The following is a 19,080-nucleotide window of genomic DNA, read 5'->3' as shown; positions in this document are numbered from 1 at the left end:
CATGTCTTTTTTAGTCGTACGTAACTTCAAAAGTTCTAACTTCTGATGCTGGAGCTGGAGGTTGTATTTGTTCATGTTTGCACAAAGTCACGTCATGCCCGTTGCACCTTGATTCGACCTTGAACAGAACGGCGACACTCTTTCCACATGGCATCCATTGCCGTCATTGCAGACTCAATATCGGCACTGTCCAAGTCGATAAATCAAGTTGTACGCTTCCAAGCGACCTTTCCTCTCATTTCTCGCCATAAACATTTCTTCAGTTCTCTGAGGCCGAAAAATCAGCCACCGACAAACTAGAACGCGCTCAAAATATTGCTCAAGATGCAAAGGACGAACGGGATGATGCCCTGAAAGCGCTCCATACAGCGGGGCTTGAGATACAGGAATGGAAACAAAAAGTCGGATCATTGCAATCTTCCTTGGGCCATCACTTACCTCTTACCGCCATTCTAGGTTAAGCAAGCAGAGATGACTGTACGTTGGCATTGGTGCTACTGCAGAGTAGTCTCAAATTTTCTTGCACAGATCACTCATCAAACGGAGACGATCGGCCAGCTACGACGCGAGGCCGCCCAGTGGAAAGATCAGTCACGAAACTGGCAAGAACATTTTCTTCGTGTCGAGCAGGAGCGATGTACTTTGTCCTCACGGCTTGATGAGATAGTGGCAGAACGACTTTTGGTATGATGCCTTTGATGTTTCTTATTCAGCACCACTTACCCTATCAGCCTGTTCATGCAGCTCCTTTAACGCCCATCTCTCGCTATGCCGACCATTCAGGCTCTCCCGACGAACAAACGAATTCCGCCCCAGTACGGAATACATTGCTGCCACCCAGTCCTCCCGAAGGCGACCCTCCAACACCACGTAATACGATTGCGAAAACACGAAAACAGGCCTCGACGCATGCAAAACCTAGTACTAAGTCAAAACCTCCGATTACCGTCTTGAAGACATCTACAACTCCAAATCCCTTTGCAGAACCATCAACATCCAAGCGAACCGGCGCGCGCACACCTGTAAGAACGGAGACTCAACAACCCCGCGCAAAGATAATAAGACGAGTGAGGGCTGTCTTCCATGTCAAGCAGGAAGATGACTCGGGCGAGGAAGAGGAGGGAGAGGAGGAAGATGAATTGTCCGAACAAGACACGTCTTATCGACCTCCCCGACACCCGTCCTCGCGAGTTGTCAAGGATGATGACAGTGATCTCTTTGGCGGAGACGAGGAAGATGATGATGAGGAAGATGAGCTAATGATTGGACCTGATGTAAGCTACTATACACTTTACCCTTTTCCGTTCCTTAACCTTATGGATTATGCCAGGATAATGACGATCTAGATAAACTGCCGTCCCACAAACGGCCTCTCCCAACACCCGCCTCACATGCGTCTCCAACCAAGAAACGCCGGGTTTCAACTGCAACCAGTCGACCTAGGGCGACGGGAAAAAAGTCATAATGTAGGCCATCACTAGGTGCGTATATTACTTATCATTATTCCAAAGGACAGACAATAAGCCGTGTAGCATCTGTAAATTATTGTCTTTTCTCAGCTGTGGTGGTGGTGCAAAAATGATACATTCTGCTAAATAGATGGTGTGATTTTACATGAGCTTTCCGCCTCCATACCCTACACTATTTCCATTGACATGATTGACACCCGTCTTTTTCAAGGCACGAGTTGTTACAAAGAGCACGCTATCGAGGATAGAGGCTACTGTGAGCACTCCTCCCACGATAGCACACGTTCTGGAAATTTCAATCAGTGCCAAGGACAAGCGCGACGGTGACGACACGTACGATGTGAGGAAATGTGCAAACGATTGCCGAGTATCGGAGTGCACCACCAGTATTGGTGAGATCTCAAAGTTAAAGAAAGCACCTGAGAGGGGATAACGACGTCATTTACTCATTGTGCCCATTGAGCGGTTGTTAACACCTACCAGGTACACCGGTAACTCCATGCTGCACATGCACTCCCTGAGGGGTGCCGGATTGCCCACCATCTGTGAGGTCACGTTCAAAGTGTGTGGCACTGTACTGAAGTGTGTTTATCTGCCATTATTTGAATCATTAGAGGTAAAAATGACGGTGGGGTAGATATAACGGACCGTCTTCCCATCCAAGGTTCTGAACTGTGTTGAGACAACTTTGAGGAAGTATTGGAACATGTATTGGGCTTTGTTCGTCTACCCATGACCACAAGGTAAGTACAGAATCGCGTGTTGCATGACAAACCTACCCGTCCAGCCGCACCGTCCAGCGGGTTATGTACAAGTCCCAATCTTTGTTTCATTTCCCGCCCGGATGCAGCCTTGAATATGTCGTATTCATCGTCACCTTTACATTTCATGAGCATACATCAAGCTAGATATTCGTTTAGCACACCTTCGAAGGAGAATTGATGGATCGTATGAGAGAAATCATGTCGATTGCCGTCATCCTTCAGGTATGGAACCAAGTCATAGACATTGCGACCACTGGTCTGGAACGACCTTCCTGGCGAAAGATGAATGTTGCCAATAACCTTGTTAACACGAATCCGCCCAGAAACATTACACCCTTCATCCGCTTGCTCGCGCAGTTTGTCAGCCCAGCCTTCGGATTTACACTAGTATAAGGGTTAGCGCGCACTTAGCTCCGGCGGCTGACACCAACCTACCTGCTCAATGGCGTCAGGATTTGTGAAGCTCCAGCCCCGGTTAACATATGCTGTTCGGACTTCCTCACAAGTGTTACAGCACCCACTTTTGGGTTCGAGACCTCCATAGCAGGATCCACAATAGTCGCCGGACGTTTGTTCGTTCATCTTGTCAATGTCGTTCCTCAGTTCGGCGCTGAAGGAGTTGGGTATAGGCTTGCCCTTCTTGTCAAGGCGGGCCTTGACAATATTGTGCGAAAGGTCGCGTTGTGTCTCCCCGCTAATATCCATCACATCCACGCTGAGCACTATGGGAAGTGAACAGGCTGTATGCAGTAACGCTGGATAGGACACGTACGATAGCAAGGCACTCTTGGGAAGGTGACATTCATGTTCACAGTTAGCTTCTCTCCTCTGCTCTTGTCTACGACAATTGACGTGTCGGTGTAAACTCTCCGATAATCAATGAATTCCATGGTCGAGAAAGCAAGAATGATTGCAGCAGAAAGGATTGTCACTTGAGTTCGCCCGTATTATATACGTGAAATCACGACTTTGAGTGCACTAAAGACTCACAGAAAGCTCCAGTGCGTGTCTTGACCTTTACATCGTCTGTTGTCTGCGAGGCCGGTAAGCACTGACTGGAGAGAGGACGCGGCAGTAGACAGTTACCTTGCCGAAAGCATCAATGCCCTTGAGGGCGCCAAAGAGCCCTTTCGCCATTATGACCGATACCGATACAGGATGAAAACCGTGAAATAAGAAAGAGAGAGAAGAATATGAATTTCAGGACGAGGCGTGCGTCAAGCCAGACTCGAGTCCCGTGATCATCGACGTGTCACTACAAGCAGTACTTTCCATCACCTACTTCCATCCCTCCGGACTCTTTTATGATTCTAGATCGCCCGCAGTTTACCCAAGGAACGCGCGGGATAGCTGGTCTCACCTAGTGATCGTGTGTATTCTTTTATTAACAGTTGTTTTACCAACTCTCGCAAGGTATTCACTTACTTTCAAGGCGGCACCCGGGACGCGTCGCTATTTAGACTCACTATTGGTAAATATTACAGTAGTCTTCTCTCTATTGACAGCTTGCTGAAGCGAATGATAGTCATTTTATCTGTCATCCTTAAGCGTCACACGACAGTCAGTCCCTTCTCGCCTCGCCACTGAACCCTAGAAGAATCAACCTTGATAAATGTCGGGAGCATAAGCTTGAATGCATTTATAAAGAAGAAACGATATTCCAATATTATATAAATGAACCGTCAGATTATTGTGGCGCAGCGATGCGATCTACACCTTGCTTGACCTTCCCTATCAGATTCATCATACCGTCCCGAATGCCATCCGTCTGCAGTCCCACGCCCTCACCACTCGTCCGATAAACGCCAGTTCCCGTAGGTCCGCCCAAGCTGACATTGACGCCTCCCAGATTCAAATTCAGTGCAGGAGCATTTGAGGCGGATTCCGGAGGAGGCTCATATACGGACGCTGGAAATGACTCTGCAGCAGATTTTATCATTTCCAGATACCTGCCGATCCAGCTCAATCTCAGATGATATGAGCTAAAAAAACATTTGCTTACGTCGACGAGTTGTGAACACAGGTCCCACCAAGGAGCAGTCTTACACCAGAAGGCGTGGAGGGTGGCTGGTTGAGAAGTGTCACTGTGCGTGCTTCTTCATAGGTGGTACCACCAATCATGAATATTATAACATCCTGCGGTCTTTCAAACGTTGATAAGATACGCACAAGAATCTGCAGTTCACATACCTTTGAAGAGAAGCATTAGGCCCCGGATTTTCGAGAAAAGGATAACTTGTTTCTTTTAACCGGCCTCTGAACACATTCTCCAGAGTTCCAGAAAGATGAGGTGTGTGTTGAGTGTAAACATTTTCGACGCCCTTGAGGTGAGATCGATGACCAACCGTATTAAAAGTGTGAGGCAGAGACTCACCTTCAGACCCTTCAATGCCGATCGTCCTTTTGCAAGAAGTGACTCGGTTGAAAAGAGGTCATCTTGACGTTGGTCAGATCCCGCGACGTTCAAAAAGACATAAACAAGCTACTAGGATGGTCAATATCTAGTCAACATTCAAATCGCCCCTTCCTTACTCTTGCTTCCTCTCGAGAAACACCATTCGCAAGCAAAAGATTGATTAGAGTAGCAATATTTGCCGTTTGGGTTTTCTGGTAACGTAGGGCATAGAGGATAACTAAACGGAGCTTGTTCCATGGTGGTATGCCTTTATTCGCGATCAGATCGTGTACACTCTATTAATGTGAATATGAAGTCTGAGGACTGTTGAATGACTGTTACCTTGAAATCAGTCCCAGCACTTGTTGCGAGGCCTTGCTCAATCTCTCCAACTTCTAAAAGCTTGTCTCGGCCAACGAGCCGACTCAGCTCGCCAACCAGGGCGACGTGTTTGCTGACGTTACCTCCCAGCTTTCGAAATTCGGGATACTCTTCAACGAAGCGCTTCATATCTGCGATTGAGTTGATAGACGATGGAGACTGAGCCATAGACCGCGACTGATATGACTGGACATAATTCTTGAGAGACGATCCCAAGTCACCGAAGGTTGCGAGATAATGAGCCTGAAAGAATGGATCCGTTGATGTGGTGAGAGTGATTTCCTGAAACAATTTAATACCCTGCACGTCATAAAATAGCTGGACTCACAGAAAGTTCGGGCCGAATGTCGGGAACCATGCTCAGGTTCACTCTACCGTTTTGGATACCAAGCAATTCATGGACCATTGCTTGGTAGGTCCATTGCGAGAGAAGCGGGGTAACAGGATCATTTCTGCGGTCAAGAATCAATAGTAGTGGTGGAACTTGGGTGAGACGAAATTCGAAGAGGGTAGATTCAGACTGTATTCGATGCTGCGCAGATCAATTAGATGAATGGTGTCGTGTCAATAGAAATTAGAATACCTGTATCTCGACAGCCAGCTTCTTTGCCATCCCACTCATTTTCTCGTATCGGATTACTGGTTTCTTCTTGAGGCTAAGTAAGACGGCCGTTATTCCTTGCATAGAACGTTCAAGCGCGTCGGGATGCCATGCATTCGGTGTGGACCCATACAACGGTTTAGATGGTGACGGAGTGTGGTTCAATGAGAATAGAGAGGGCAATAGGGGTGCGTAGTCTGCGAAGTATTCCTTTGCCAAACTTTAATCCAAGGCAGAGGACGAGAATAGCTAATGGCGTTACCTGAACCTCCCGAACAACTTCGTATTCGTCCACCTTCGCAAGAAGCTCTATGTTGGACTTGCTCAGGATGTTGGTAAAGTCTGCGTATGGTGCATGAGAGCAAAGCCTTAGCATGCTATGAACAGCTAGAGATTCACCGACTGACACAAGTAGTACTCTGAATACTTGGGTCCCCGCAACTCTACCTGTAGGGCTTCTAGACTCTCTTCCGTAGCCTGAAGGAAGCAAACGCATTTCATGTGAGGCATGCGGTCCCGTTTCTTGTTGTCTATCCGGTCAGTGAGGTAGACTTGATGAGAAAGCAGTATCGACTGCGTCGAAGCGAGAGAGACTATTGGAGTCTTCATGCATATTCATAAGATTGTGCCGGTGCATTATCGAGGAAACGTACCGTATGTGAGTCTAGTAGTAAGACCTTCATTGCGGATGGTTTGGAAACCAGTTTCGTGATATAGGTCTCAACGGCTTTGACGACGTCCATGGCTGCAAACAAGGGAGGTACCGATGAGAGCTGTAATCCTCAAGAGGGCTTTAAAAAGACCATCCACGGGGGAGAAAAGGAATTGGGGGAATAGATTTGGAGAATGGTGGAAGTAAGTGACCAAAACGTGACAACGATCTTCTCCAACAGCACCGATGACCCAGTAGACCGGTAGGTGAGTTTTGTTATTTTTCGATGGAAGAACCATTGCCTGATGTCAGATTATTATAATGCTTTCATCTGGACGTTGTTTCTCATGGCACTTAAGCGATACACGAAATCCATCGATTCTACCATCCCCCTTCCTGCTTTGCTTTATACTGATGAACGTCTCTTCTCTTCACAGAATGGTGTAGGTATATACGATGGGTGCGTGGTCCCTTGCTGACGGTATCCTTTCGCCTGACTATATGCCAGACAACAGAAATCTGCGAGTCATCAATCGGGAACCGTTCACGTCTCATCGCACCGCTTATTTTTCACAGACACCCGGGACAATTCCTTCGCTTTGGATCTTTCATACGTCGTGCAAACAGTATATTATGCAGGCCTATTCACCTCGTCATCCAAAGTAACTCTCCATCTGGCCTCCAAAACATTGCCCGGCACGCCTGAACCCGAAGTCTGGGTATGTCATGTCTGTGGCAATCGTAATCCGCCAGGAACGAGTCCGGCTGCATCTCGTATATGCACTCTGTGTGGCGTGCGACGTGAGTCTCCGTCCACGCCATCTACTCCTGTTCCTGCAGCGTCAGACGCCGTTGCGTGTCCTGCTTGCACATTCCGGAATAACCCTTCCAAGACGACGTGCGAGATATGCACGGCTGAGCTACCAGTTCCCTTGGCGCCCGAAATTTCTTTGATGAAACTAAGTTTCCGCAAGGGCGGCGATAAGGCATTCTATTCCAAACTCAAGTCGTGCTTAAAGACAAAGGCATGGGAGGTACGCCTTGTCCTTTGTCATTCGTGGAAGCATCTCATGTCTACTTTTAGCTCACTGTTGATGACCCATTACCATCAGGGTCAGGCATCAGTACGTGGACATTATATTTTGATATGGGAGCAGATGACAGATTAAAGTTTATTACAGATGGCATTCTTCAGTCAGTGGCAACTTCGAACCAAGGGGTAGAAACAAACATGAAAGATGCTCTTCAAGACCTCGAAGCTTTGATGTTGAAAGCCAAGGACATGGTTCGACTGGCGGCCGACCTGAACGAACGGCTTACCACATCGACAGCTGCTAATCCTGCCTCTGAACCGGAAGAGGCCACCTTCATCAGATCATCACTCTCGCAGCTAGGATTGCAGATGGATAATGTTCCAGTTACGCTTGATATGATGCAGGACGAACGGGAATGGATCAATCAGCTGGCGAAGGAACTGGCACGGGTGCTACAGACGATCATGAAAGACCGGGGCATTATTGCATTAGACGAAGTGTGGGGCGGATGGAATCGAGCTCGGGGTGTCGCACTAATACCCCCGACGACGTTCTTGCAGGTTTTGCCCCATCTTCCGGTGTATACCACACCTACCATTCAGAAACGCCAGCTTCACTCGGGGCTGACCGTCCTTCATACCCCCCCTTATTCTCACGCTGCGTTTTCAGCGCGTCTGGTTGGATTTCTGTCTTTGAATGGACCTCAGACAGCCGTGGAGATTGCACAAGAAGAGGAAATCACGGTCGGTTTGGCTGAGGGAATGATTGGTGCAGTCGAAGCAGATGGGCAGGTCTGTAGAGATGATGAAGCGTGTGCTCTTAATGGAAGTACAGTTGGAATTGTTAGGTGGTGGCCTTGGACGGAATTTGATAGGTATAATTATGACGGGCAGTTGTAATGTATTTTAAGCTTGCACTGCCACTGCCACTGCGGAATAACATTGATGCAGATCCTTCGCTTCACGCCTTGAGATGACGATTATTTCACGACGTGTCTCGTGTTGTTTCACCTTTTAGGCCGCATATAACACGCTCTCTCTCTCTCTCTCTCACTTCCCTCCTTTATGGCCAACAAGGACGCCTCTGACTCGGCAGACGGCCTAGTATCCACCCCCAAGAAAGCTCATACCAGTCACTGTCCTTGTCGTTATTGGAGCCGTGCTCGGTGGTGTCCTTGGTAGTCGAACCGCCGAAAACAATAATGGTAAAAGTTCGTTCAGCAGCAGCGCCAGCCTTGATGGGAACAGCCAGTCAGACCCCAGCGCTGCAGCGAGCGCAGAGAAAGCTATTGGAATTTTCGCGACGGCAACCGACAGCTATTACATGGTTCCGCTTTATCCATCTACTGTAAGTGCATTGTTGGCTTGGGTTCAAACATCGCGCTGACAGAACTCTAGACCAACACAGCAGCCTTCACCACGCCTACTATCATTGCTACCACCGATCCAAAACTCTCTTGGCCCAAAGATTCTTTCGCACCGTCTAATCCTAGCGCTATGTCCCTTAGAAGTGACCGCCCTCACCTCATTTCCCCCGCATACAAGTTGAACGCCCTTCCTACGTTGATTCAAAATGACTTGTATCTCAAGCAATGGAATGACACTATCTTTGGAAATGCTACGAGCTATCACACCCTCCCGCCCGTGGTATATCATATGGATGGTGCCACTCCTCACGACGCCCGAGAAATCAAGGCCTTCGCCTACGCGTACCGTATGACCAATGATACCAAGTGGTCTGATCGTTGTTGGCTAGAACTGAAGGTCCGTTTTCTATCGGAATCTTTACCATTCTTCGACTTATATCATGTTTTGTCAGAACGCTGCCGGAAACGGAACGACGGCCTTTGGGCCAGATGCGGACCGCTGGAACTCGGGTCATTTCCTTGATGTCGCCGAGTTTTGCTCTGCTTTTGGGATCACCTATGACTAGCATTATAACGTCTAGACCGATGACCAGAAGGCCCAGATCAGGTTTACCGTGAACAAGCACGGGTTGTCTTTGGGTGTTGCAGCGTTCAATGATGCTACCGTCTCTTACGGTTGGTGGAAGGATAACGTTGATAGCAATTGGAACTGTGTCTGTAACACTGGTTTGACATTGGCGTCGCTCGCAATCCTTGGCGACGACACGGAAGGATATGCCAATACTCTTCTGGGCCTCACTATTCTAAACGCCGTGCAGAATTGTGCCAAAGGTGTCTCTGACGATGGAACATGGGCAGAGACTCCCAACTACTGGTGCTTCGGGACTACCGGCCTTGCAGAGATGGCTTCGTCCCTTCTCACAGCAACGGGCTCAGACTACGGCCTATTATCCTCCAACTCCGATTTCGTCAAAACTGGCAACTTCCATATGCACGTCTTTGGCCCAACCTCCCTTTTTTGATTGCGGCGATGTTCTGGTACGATCCTGCCAGCACAGGTGCTTTTTGGGACGGGAAAGAGCTGGACTCGTTTTTCAGTAACGAGCTGGATCAATGGGTCACTATGAGGAACAGCTGGACGGATATCAAAGCGTTATACGTGGCTATGAAAGCAGGCCTAAATCAAGGTCACCAGACCCACAACGATCTTGATGTTGGCGATTTCGTTATAGACGCCCTCGGGACCCGATGGGCTGGAGAGTTGGGATCTGGCGATTATCTAGCACCTAACTACTTCAGCAGCGATGCTCAAGACAGTGATAAATGGAAGTATTATAGAAAGATGACCGAAGGACAGAACACTATCTTGATCAACCAAGCTAATCAGCTCGTTACTGCTAAACCGACCATTACCAGAAATGGAACGACCGGTAGCAAGCAAGGTTCAAGTACGGTCGTGTCGCTTGAGGATGGTTCAACAGCTTTCTGGGTAGCCGACATCAGCAGTGCCTACAGTGATGCGTAAGTGGGACTGTTATTGCATTTGATTGCCGCTGACTCCTTATGCAGTACTTCTGTTCAGCGTGGTGTACGAATGATCAATCAGCGGAAGCAAATTCTCATCCAAGACGAAATTACGTCGACCGCTGGGATCCAGTGGCGTATGCACACCAACGCCACCGTCACCACTAACGGTGCATCTGTGACTCTCGTTCGTGATGGCAAAACTATTGACGTTTCCATTCTGAGTCCTAGCGGCGCTACCTTCACGACTTCGGCGGCCAAGCGATTCGACACAGACCCTACACCTCCTGCACCGGACCAGGACAATCCTGGGATCCCCGTCCTCATCATAGAGCTTAACGCAGGGACGCAAAATATTTAGGTGTTGTTCAACCCTGAGTGGAACGATGGTACTCAGTTCAAGACTCCTAGCGGGGTAGCTTTGGATGACTGGTCTCTCACCAGTCATAATTGATGGACCCTGGACAAACTATGTTTCTACATTTCTTTCATTGTGGAATATTTGCTATACCAGTGGACTATTGATAAGCGTATGTGGTATACCGTGGTACTGTATCGATGAAGTTTTGATCACTATAGTTTTCACAAACGAGCACATACAGGATGGTGATTCGAAGGGATGGATCTCTCCAGCTACATCCGTTCATCTCGGATGTATTCCTGGAGAAGTTCGTCCGAAGAACCAAAGTATACCTTTAGCTGACATCCCTTAGGACGACACGGCTCCAAACACGATAGGATTTCGTTTACGTCTTCAAGATCATACAGCGGATCCCATCCAACCCATCCGAGCTTTACTGACTGGAGCCAATCTGTACCATTCTCAACAGCTGAAATACTCCAACGAGACATCACCATTTGAACGAACGTATTGCTTTTGAAAGATACGTCCGTTACAAGATGAAAGGTGCTCAGGAATGGAACAAATGTCTCGGGCTCCTCTTTCTCTCCTTGCTCCTTCCCCCCCTGCTCCCTTTGTCCACTCTGAATCCGTGTCCGACTCCGATTCTGAATCAGAAGAAAGCGTGAGACGTACGAGGATGTCATCTGTGATGGCCTCCTGGCCAACGTTGATAAACTGGAGACATGAGAGGGAGGGCGAGAACCGAAAGACTTCCAGAAGGTCATTTCCATCCACAAGTGCATGCCTGAACCGCAGTTCACGCAGTGAGCAGCGAGACCTGCGCAGTAGTTCGAGGATGGCAGGAAAAAGCTGCTCTCCTTCGTTGTAAGCGTTGATCTCTGTCTCCTGGCAATCAATGTCCAATGAGGAAAGGGACGGGAGGATGAGATCGTTGAGTAGTAGGTCTAATACGTTGCTTGCAGATGTTTTCGCGATAGACAATTTCAGGGAGGTTAGCTGTGAACAAGTCACTGGCAGAGGTACGCTAGTGCCGGGCGACCCTCTGCGGCAAAAATCACAAAGATATGCTATCTCAAATTCGACAATGCTAGGCATCTTGCTGAGGAGGTGTATGGTGTCCTCATATGGTAGTCGAAACTGTCTCCCGATTCCCCAATTTACGTTCTTGTACACAGTGATCTGATTCCACGGAAATGAAAATTTGTCAAGAGGCATTTCTACGTCCCAAAGCTCAATGTGTCGAAGGTTTGGGGCAAGTTGGAAAGCTTCAAGTCGTGGGTAGTCTGTGAACTCGTTTGGTAACACAATGAGTGTGCGCAATGATCGGAAGGCTGAATTAAGTGGCTCAAAAGACACCAGCATGGATGGTCGGAGGTAGAGGCAAAGGGTCTCCACCCTGTGCGAAGCCATAACCAGGAAGGCAAAGAGCTCGCCTGGAATGGAATCCTCGCCTTCGGCATTGCCGGAGCAATGAAGGGAGAGGGAAACCGGATACTGGCGTGAACGCTGCAGATGTAGGGCAAACCGAGTAAGTTCCCGAGGTGTCCTGCTCTTAAAGTTCAAGACATCTTGTATGATGATGAACGACCATAATTTCCCATGCGAAAGCAATGCCTCCCTCCATCGTCGTGACACCAGCTCGATGCTCCAAAGGGGACTTTCCTTGTGTTGGAATTCCCAGTGGCTTGAGTCATTTGCGGAGATCCAGCGTTTTGGAGGCATTATTTCGACGGTATAGCGAAATATCTCGGTAAGGACTTCTGCAGGTAAGCGTCGAATAGCACTCAGAGGTTCTCGTCTGACTCTAACTAATTCTCGCATTCGTTAGAATTCCTCTACCATCGATTCCCTGACAGTTTTTGACATTTAGTCATTTCATCCAATTGCTGTATATGACTTTCCAGCAGAGCAATGCGTTTCTCTGCCTTTGAAAGCATGGAGTGCAAAGCATGCACTTCTCCTGGGGAAGGTGGCTCATTGGAGTGCGTAAGACGTGTAAAGTCACCCTCGTATGATAATATTTCTTCATTCAAGTTGTCGAATGAAGGAGTGAGGTGGTTAGGACATAGACAACCTGTACAAGGAGCCCAATTGTCCTCAGCTGTCTGCGATGATTGGATAGATACGGCCTTTCACATGTACTGTACCGAAGAGCTTTGTGAACGAGAGCGTACACCAAGAAAAATTGCTAAAGAGAAGATCTTACCAGTTATTTATAGACCTGAGGTGGTAACCGAGCACACTGAACAGCAGCAACGTTGAGCAGTGACGGTTGAAACGGTACCACCGAGATTCGGGCCGACACCGGCAACTCTGGGCCGTACATACTAGCCTGTCTCCACCAGTTGTCCCAGATGTAAATATATATACCGCTTCATGGAAGCTTTGCAGCTCCGCCGCCTATGATACAGGATTTTCTTACCGTTACTTATGAGTCTCCTACTTACAAACTACCAAGGTAGATTAGATGACATTTATTTACCTGAATGGTGGCCAATCTGAAGTCTTCATGGCCTCCACTAAAATATACCACTATGCAAGACTACGATTACTACTACTACTACTATGTACAACACAAACAGGAGGAGGGACACAATTATCATGTGACATAGAATACATGATTTGTGAGAGTATATACTAGAATCATCATCAAAGGCTTAAGTAGGTTCAGAATTTTCATACATTTGTAATGAGGATATGTGGTATTAGATTGGAGCCAGGGGGAAGAAAGGCCCAACAAACAAAAGAACAATTGATTTTAATACAAAAATCTCTGGGAGGTGCTTAGCAAGCAGGATTCAGTCATCAATGTGATCAAAAGTCTCTGAAGAGACAAGCATCATATCAACCATAGCAGCAAGTAAGTCTTTCATCCAAACACAACATTTGTTAACCACCTTGAACTTAACTTGACTAGCAAAGTTTGTCTTGCTCTTCTTGGGTGAATTCCCCTAACAAAAATTAAAAATGAGCTTCATTGTTGTGGTATTCCATAGTTTGGCAATAGGATAAAGGTACTTGAATTGATCTCTGTGATCCATCAACTGCACCAGCTGGGTGATGGGAGGTACTGTTTGGTAAACAACTATTCTGCTAATAAATAATGTCATGTCTTTTTCTGAGGCATTCGTCAAAGAATTGTCTGGCTGCTTGGAGATAAACAGCCTTCAAAGTGTTGTTGTCTGGCATCATGCTGTAGAAATTAATTCCTTCAGGATTCATATACAACATCAATGATTTAACCTGTATAGTGCTATATCTTCAAACAGTAGTTATGAGTTCATTAAGAAGCATGCAGATAAGGGACACATACAGATAAGATTTTCAACTGGCTTCAGTTCAGACTGGGAGCACTTAGGGTAGATATGCATTTATATGTCTGCCTGTGGATTCAACCAGAGGGTGATACCATGAGCCATTATTTAATCCTTTTTATCTTGATATACTATAGCAACATGAGGACATCAGTATCAAGGATTCCATTGCAACTGGTAATCTTTTTAATATGACTTGTTTTACTTGAATGTATATCATAGTGAAACATCATCATCATTTATGCTAGTAGTTGTGAGTAAGAATGCTAAACAAATGTGTTATTGCTAGAATTTCTGAGATATAATAAGGCATTGAAAAGATCAAGTCAAGAATTATATTCCAATTAGATAAAGTTGATCTGTCCTCATGCATATGTCATGATTTTTGCCCCTAAATCATGTCCTGCCAATGCTTGATGATAAAGACATGATGACACTATAGCTACACCTTATTCATCAATACACAATAAGATGACAAGAAACAATATGGTAACCATTGCCATCTCACATTTTAAACACAATGAGAACTGTGGCATATGGGAAACTCACCATAGTGATGGTATAGCAGAGTGACAATAACAAACAAAAAGCAAGAGCACAGTCATTGTTATCTCAGACAATGAGCAGAGAGTATGAAAAGCAGACAATAGTCACCTATAGGACATAGGGTTCTTTAGACAGTATATAAGGCAGTGGTACACACTGATGTACTCCAGTCTTAAGCTAAGGTTTAATACATCTACTACACTCTCTGACTACCTGGTGTAAATACTCTTGCCACAATGGCAGACTATATCTATCAGCTACAACTCTCCACCCCTCTCTATGAAATCCTTATAGCTTGCCTCATTATACTTCTATATCAAAACCAGACTCAGACTCAGCATTTAGAATCAGACCCTGGTGAAAGCAGTGCTAGAGATTTGTGAGTATTAGTGGAAGCCTAACAATTAGCTTAAGACTTCACATGCCCTGGTCTGATGGCACTTTGCCTAGGACTAGCATATGAAACTCATGCTCAAAAACATCATTGCCACCTCTATTGCAGATGCTTGTCTGTTCATCACAATAACAGGAATTATCAGATATCATGTCATATAGTTACTGAGGGAATGAAGAAGAAGAAGAGAACTAGAGAAGTGGTAGAACCAGCAAAGAGTGGATTTTCTTTATTGAGCCCTCCAACCAGTGCTTCACACACTCTCAAGTCAGGAGAGCATCATTATTCAGCCACTAGCCTCAGAACCTCCAAACATTAGCAGCACAAATTATATCATCTGATCTCCAGGATCCAGAAGTGTACAAAGTGAAAGAGAAGGATTTAAATCCTCTCTCTCATTATCTGACTGGCCACCTTTGATAGAAGAGAGTCAGTATGAGGAGATGACAGTCATATAAGTTGACCTCCAATCAGAGATGTGGTCAGCCCACCCTGAAGCCCCTCAATCTAAGAGCAGGACATCAGTCAGATCATTCTTGGAGTCAATGCATATAGCCTCAGAGGAAGTGAGCTCCAGTCTGTTGAATCAGAAACAGTGGATCCATATAAGTCAGATAGAAGATATGAATATATCCTCAACTGGTGAATCTGCATGGCAAAAGAATCTGCTTGGACACTACTAGTGGCTCAAAGAGCAGCAGATGGCAGACACCTGCTAGTTAGATACTGGTAGACAACTCTAATACCTTGCACTGCCAGAATACACCAGAGATCTAGTAGACAGAGTATGGGTAGAGACTAGAGTAGCTAAAGTAGTATAGAATGCCAAGGAGTGCTGAGAGCCCCCATTTCCTTTTCTTTACTATGTGTCTGAATGACCACCATCAGCAGAAAGTAGCCTAAGCAGTTGGAGAAGTTGAAACTCTTTCTAGCAGACTTCTCAGCAAGTTTCAGCTGCATCCATCCATTTATTTGCTAGAGCAAGACCTGAGAATGCTGGATCTTGTTAGGCTTGAGTGACATATGATCTGTAACATGTGGTAAATAAGTGCTGTATCATGTTCATACAATCATGCTTAAGTCCACTTGATGTATTTGAAGATGTTATGTCCCAAAGTCAATGCTATAGTTGACTTGAGTAAAGCAGTAGAATAAAGGATAGTTTGAGACTAGAAATATATGGCATTGGCTACACTATTTATATACTATTTGTCTTCTAAATAATTATAGTGCTACTAATTGTGTATGTTTATACTATAGTGTCCATTATCTTAGAGTATTATAATTATCTACAATAGGGCAATTGTCTTATTGTCAGAGCATTGCTATATGTTTTAGAGCAGTGATCAGTATGCTGACTAAGATGTTTTCATGGTCCTAAGCACTGACCTAGATGCTTTGACTAATCATAAATAGAGGTTGAAATGTGAGGAATAAGGAAGAAAAACAGAAAAATCATAACATTATCTCCTTCTTAGGACTATCATCCTGATGGTTAATTTAGAAACAATTCATAGTGATATATGGCTGCATCTATATTCATTTGTTTTTTGTTTACCCACTGATTTGACTCTGGCCTATACTTCTTTCAGCTTATGAGATAGTTAATAGTTGTTGTCATGCTACTACTTTGTGCTTTGACTTTTTGCATTTTGTAGTCAAGAATTTGATTGATTTCATAGTGCTCTTTATTGTCAATGAGGTCAAGAGGCAGCAGTGGTAGTCATTCTTGGTTAGGAAAGATGGGAGCAACATATGGAATTAGTAGGGTTTTGTTGAATATGTCATGAATGTACCATGTGGTTGGAAGCCAGAGCTTATATGCTAAAGCCTCAACTTTGGCAAAGATTGGGAATAACCCTGTTTGCTTGTTGGTGAGCTTCCTTTTTAGCCATAGTAAATAGAGATTTGTTGTATTGAGTTATACTTTATCATTAATAGTATAGGAGTGTGGGAGGCAGTGATGTTTGTTGTACTGCACTTTCATAGTGGTAGTGGTCTTTTCAAGGATGGTCTAGGTTTTGAGATGGATTTTAATTATCTCAGCAGTAAAGTTAGTAGAAGCTGGTGTCATCATGTGAGATCTCATAATGATGGCAACCTTGGAGTGTCATTCATAGTTGATGAAGAAGAGAGTCTTCTCTGTTGCTAAGTGGATGTGATTGTTGTGTTGGAAGCTTACTAATGTGAGCTATTCTGTCTAGTTATCTTGTTGATAGTTGATGAACATACAAAGATACTTCTTGATTTCCTGATTGACATGCTCTGTTTGCTCATCTGTCTAAGGATAGTAGACAGTAGATGCATTGCTTTGAATCCTGAGCAGTCAGTATAAGTCATCAAGAAATTTGAATATAAATTGAGGACTCCAGTCTGAGATCACTACTTGCAGCATTCTATACTTAGAATAGACTTCATCATGAAGGATCTTAGCCCATCCTTTGGATGATAATTTAGTAGAGCAAGCAACCAGAATAATGGTCTTAGAGAATTAATCAACAATGATAATAATAGTATCATAGCCATTACAATCAGATAGTCCAGTGATCATATTGACTGAGATATAGGTCTATAGTGTAGTGAATATCTTATTTGGATGAAGTGGTGCTGGTCATACCTGCATAGAGGACTCAGTTCTTTGGCAGGTCTTGTATGCTTTGACATACTTCTCTACTTCCAGTTCTAACTTTGGCCACCAATACTTCTGCAATATTAATTCCTTCATCTTTGTGATCTCTGGGTGTCCAGCAGTTACATGATCATACACTATTGTGATAATTTTCTCTTATAGAGACATTTGTTGAGAAGTATAGATCTATCTATCATAGAAGAGTAGATTCTCTTCTCTCATAATGCCTCTTTCATGATTTAGAGATGTGGTGATCCTCTGATCTCACAGGCCTGATTGTCATGTCGCACTTCATATCTTCTCATGAATTTCCTTCTCTATTGGCATTATCATCACATGAAAGTGCTTCAGTTTTAATAACATCACTTTATCATTGTTCTTTCCCCCTTGATCATGATCAGCCTGTCAACTCAGAAGGTCAGCCTTCTTGTTGGCTGCTCCAGCCTTATAGTGTAGAATATAGTTGTATTTGGCCAACTCTGTGATCCATCAAGTCTGTCATTAGTTGAGTTTCTGAGAAAGATGGAAATACCATAAATTCTGATGGTCTGTCCAAACTTTGAATGTTTGGGTTACTCTGATCAGGTAGTAGCACCATTCAGCAAGTGCCAACATAATAGTCAGTAGTTTCTTATCATAGATCTTATAATTCCTCTCTGTTACTGATAAAGCTTTTGAAAGAAATACTATGGGTTACCACCATCTCTTCTGCTCTTGTAAGAGTATAGCACTGATGGCTTCTTCACTCACATCAGCCTTCACTTGAAACTTTCTATCCTGTATTAGAATCACTAGGATCACATCCTCAGCTAATCTCTTTTTTAGGTCAAGAAACATAGTTTGTTGGAATGGTTTCCAGGTTCAGAGGGCATTGTCAGTAAGCTTGGTCATAGGTTAGATGATTTTGCTATAGTTGCAAATAAACCATTGGTAGAAGTTGGTGAACTCTAAAAATGATTGGAGTTCCTTCTTCTTGGTCAGTTCTGGCCATTCCATTATCTCTGCCACCTTGACCAGATCTATCCATATGCTTCCCTCACTGATTATCACTCTTAGATATTCCATCTTTAGGATCTCAAACTTGCACTTCTCTGCTTTGGGGAATAACTTGTGCTTTCTCATCAATCTGAGGACCTGTCAGACCAACTGTTAATGTTCTTCCTTGTCTCTAGACATGATTAGTATATTTTTGAGGTATATGGTTACTTTTTCAGTGGCAATTAAATCCTTGAAGATGTTGTTTATCATCTACTGAAAGGTTGCCAGAGAGTTTATTAGTCTGAAGAACATGACAGTCAGTTCAAACAGTCTTTAGTTGGTCTGAAAGATCACCTTCCACTTGTCACCCTCCTTCATTCATATATTATTGTATTCCCATTGGACATCAAGTTTAGTATAGTACTGAGCTTCTTGAAGTTTGTCCATCAGTTCTGATATTAACAGCAAGAGATATTGGTTTTTGATGGTCATCTCATTCAGCTGGTGGTAATTCTGCACTGGTCTGAGTTTACTACCCTTCTTTTTCATGAAAAAGAACAGAGATACCATTGAAGATTTAGATAGTCAAATCCTTCTGCTGCTGAGGTTCTCATCAAGGAATTTGTCTAACTTCTGTTCCTCATAGAATCTAAGGGGGTAGACCTTGCA

At 44.9% G+C, this 19,080-nt stretch overlaps 5 protein-coding genes across 5 annotated transcripts; 3 read left to right on the top strand and 2 right to left on the bottom strand.

Annotated features, from left to right (window-relative positions):
- Positions 1-135: 135 nt before the first annotated feature.
- On the top strand, positions 136-1,675 carry BT62DRAFT_937603 (uncharacterized protein). The gene is made up of 6 exons (XM_043187358.1): positions 136-210; positions 264-401; positions 457-477; positions 529-684; positions 732-1,274; positions 1,331-1,675. The coding sequence occupies exons 1-6, from the start codon at positions 148-150 to the stop codon at positions 1,463-1,465; spliced, it is 1,056 nt and encodes a 351-aa protein (XP_043034314.1). The 5' UTR covers positions 136-147; the 3' UTR covers positions 1,466-1,675.
- Positions 1,611-6,353, bottom strand: BT62DRAFT_982942 (Sec1-like protein; the record flags this gene model as incomplete). The annotated part of the gene is made up of 20 exons (XM_043189732.1): positions 1,611-1,755; positions 1,807-1,888; positions 1,950-1,986; positions 2,097-2,195; positions 2,249-2,346; positions 2,395-2,617; positions 2,669-2,955; positions 3,006-3,164; positions 3,224-3,266; positions 4,068-4,182; positions 4,236-4,376; positions 4,424-4,554; positions 4,608-4,715; positions 4,766-4,924; positions 4,971-5,291; positions 5,338-5,541; positions 5,593-5,820; positions 5,873-5,952; positions 6,018-6,213; positions 6,264-6,353. 20 exons carry the CDS (start codon positions 6,351-6,353, stop codon positions 1,611-1,613), a joined length of 2,946 nt encoding a protein of 981 aa, XP_043034313.1.
- Positions 6,354-6,609: 256 nt separating this feature from the next.
- On the top strand, positions 6,610-8,195 carry BT62DRAFT_909686 (uncharacterized protein; the record flags this gene model as incomplete). Its single annotated transcript, XM_043183755.1, has 3 exons — positions 6,610-6,722; positions 6,771-7,305; positions 7,347-8,195. 3 exons carry the CDS (start codon positions 6,610-6,612, stop codon positions 8,193-8,195), a joined length of 1,497 nt encoding a protein of 498 aa, XP_043034312.1.
- A 165-nt stretch (positions 8,196-8,360) lies between these two features.
- BT62DRAFT_982940 (uncharacterized protein) lies at positions 8,361-10,640 on the top strand (the record flags this gene model as incomplete). The annotated part of the gene is given in 7 exon segments (XM_043189731.1): positions 8,361-8,399; positions 8,419-8,643; positions 8,694-9,059; positions 9,244-9,657; positions 9,744-10,183; positions 10,232-10,505; positions 10,548-10,640. The coding sequence occupies 7 exon segments, from the start codon at positions 8,361-8,363 to the stop codon at positions 10,638-10,640; spliced, it is 1,851 nt and encodes a 616-aa protein (XP_043034311.1).
- Positions 10,641-10,846: 206 nt separating this feature from the next.
- On the bottom strand, positions 10,847-12,833 carry BT62DRAFT_561271 (uncharacterized protein). The gene is made up of 2 exons (XM_043181403.1): positions 12,757-12,833; positions 10,847-12,691 (listed from the first exon to the last, which is right to left on the bottom strand). The coding sequence occupies exon 2, from the start codon at positions 12,369-12,371 to the stop codon at positions 11,010-11,012; it is 1,362 nt and encodes a 453-aa protein (XP_043034310.1). The 5' UTR covers positions 12,372-12,691; positions 12,757-12,833; the 3' UTR covers positions 10,847-11,009.
- Between the last annotated feature and the right edge of the window lie 6,247 nt (positions 12,834-19,080).

Source organism: Guyanagaster necrorhizus (assembly GCF_019112545.1).
Source record: "Guyanagaster necrorhizus MCA 3950 unplaced genomic scaffold BT62scaffold_44, whole genome shotgun sequence".
Taxonomy (NCBI): Eukaryota; Fungi; Basidiomycota; class Agaricomycetes; order Agaricales; family Physalacriaceae; genus Guyanagaster; species Guyanagaster necrorhizus.
This window is presented reverse-complemented; position numbering and strand designations above follow the sequence as displayed.

What these genes read in the sequence shown, in the direction of transcription:
- BT62DRAFT_937603 (XM_043187358.1), top strand. Translation starts at nt 148, where the DNA reads ATGGCATCCATTGCCGTCATTGCAGACTCAATATCGGCACTGTCCAAG. An exon ending in TTAAGCAAGCAGAGATGACT is followed by an intron (nt 478 to 528) that starts GTACGTTGGCAT and finishes TTTCTTGCACAG; the next exon opens with ATCACTCATCAAACGGAGAC. An exon ending in TAGTGGCAGAACGACTTTTG is followed by an intron (nt 685 to 731) that starts GTATGATGCCTT and finishes TTACCCTATCAG; the next exon opens with CCTGTTCATGCAGCTCCTTT.
- BT62DRAFT_561271 (XM_043181403.1), bottom strand. Translation starts at nt 12,371, where the DNA reads ATGCGAGAATTAGTTAGAGTCAGACGAGAACCTCTGAGTGCTATTCGA.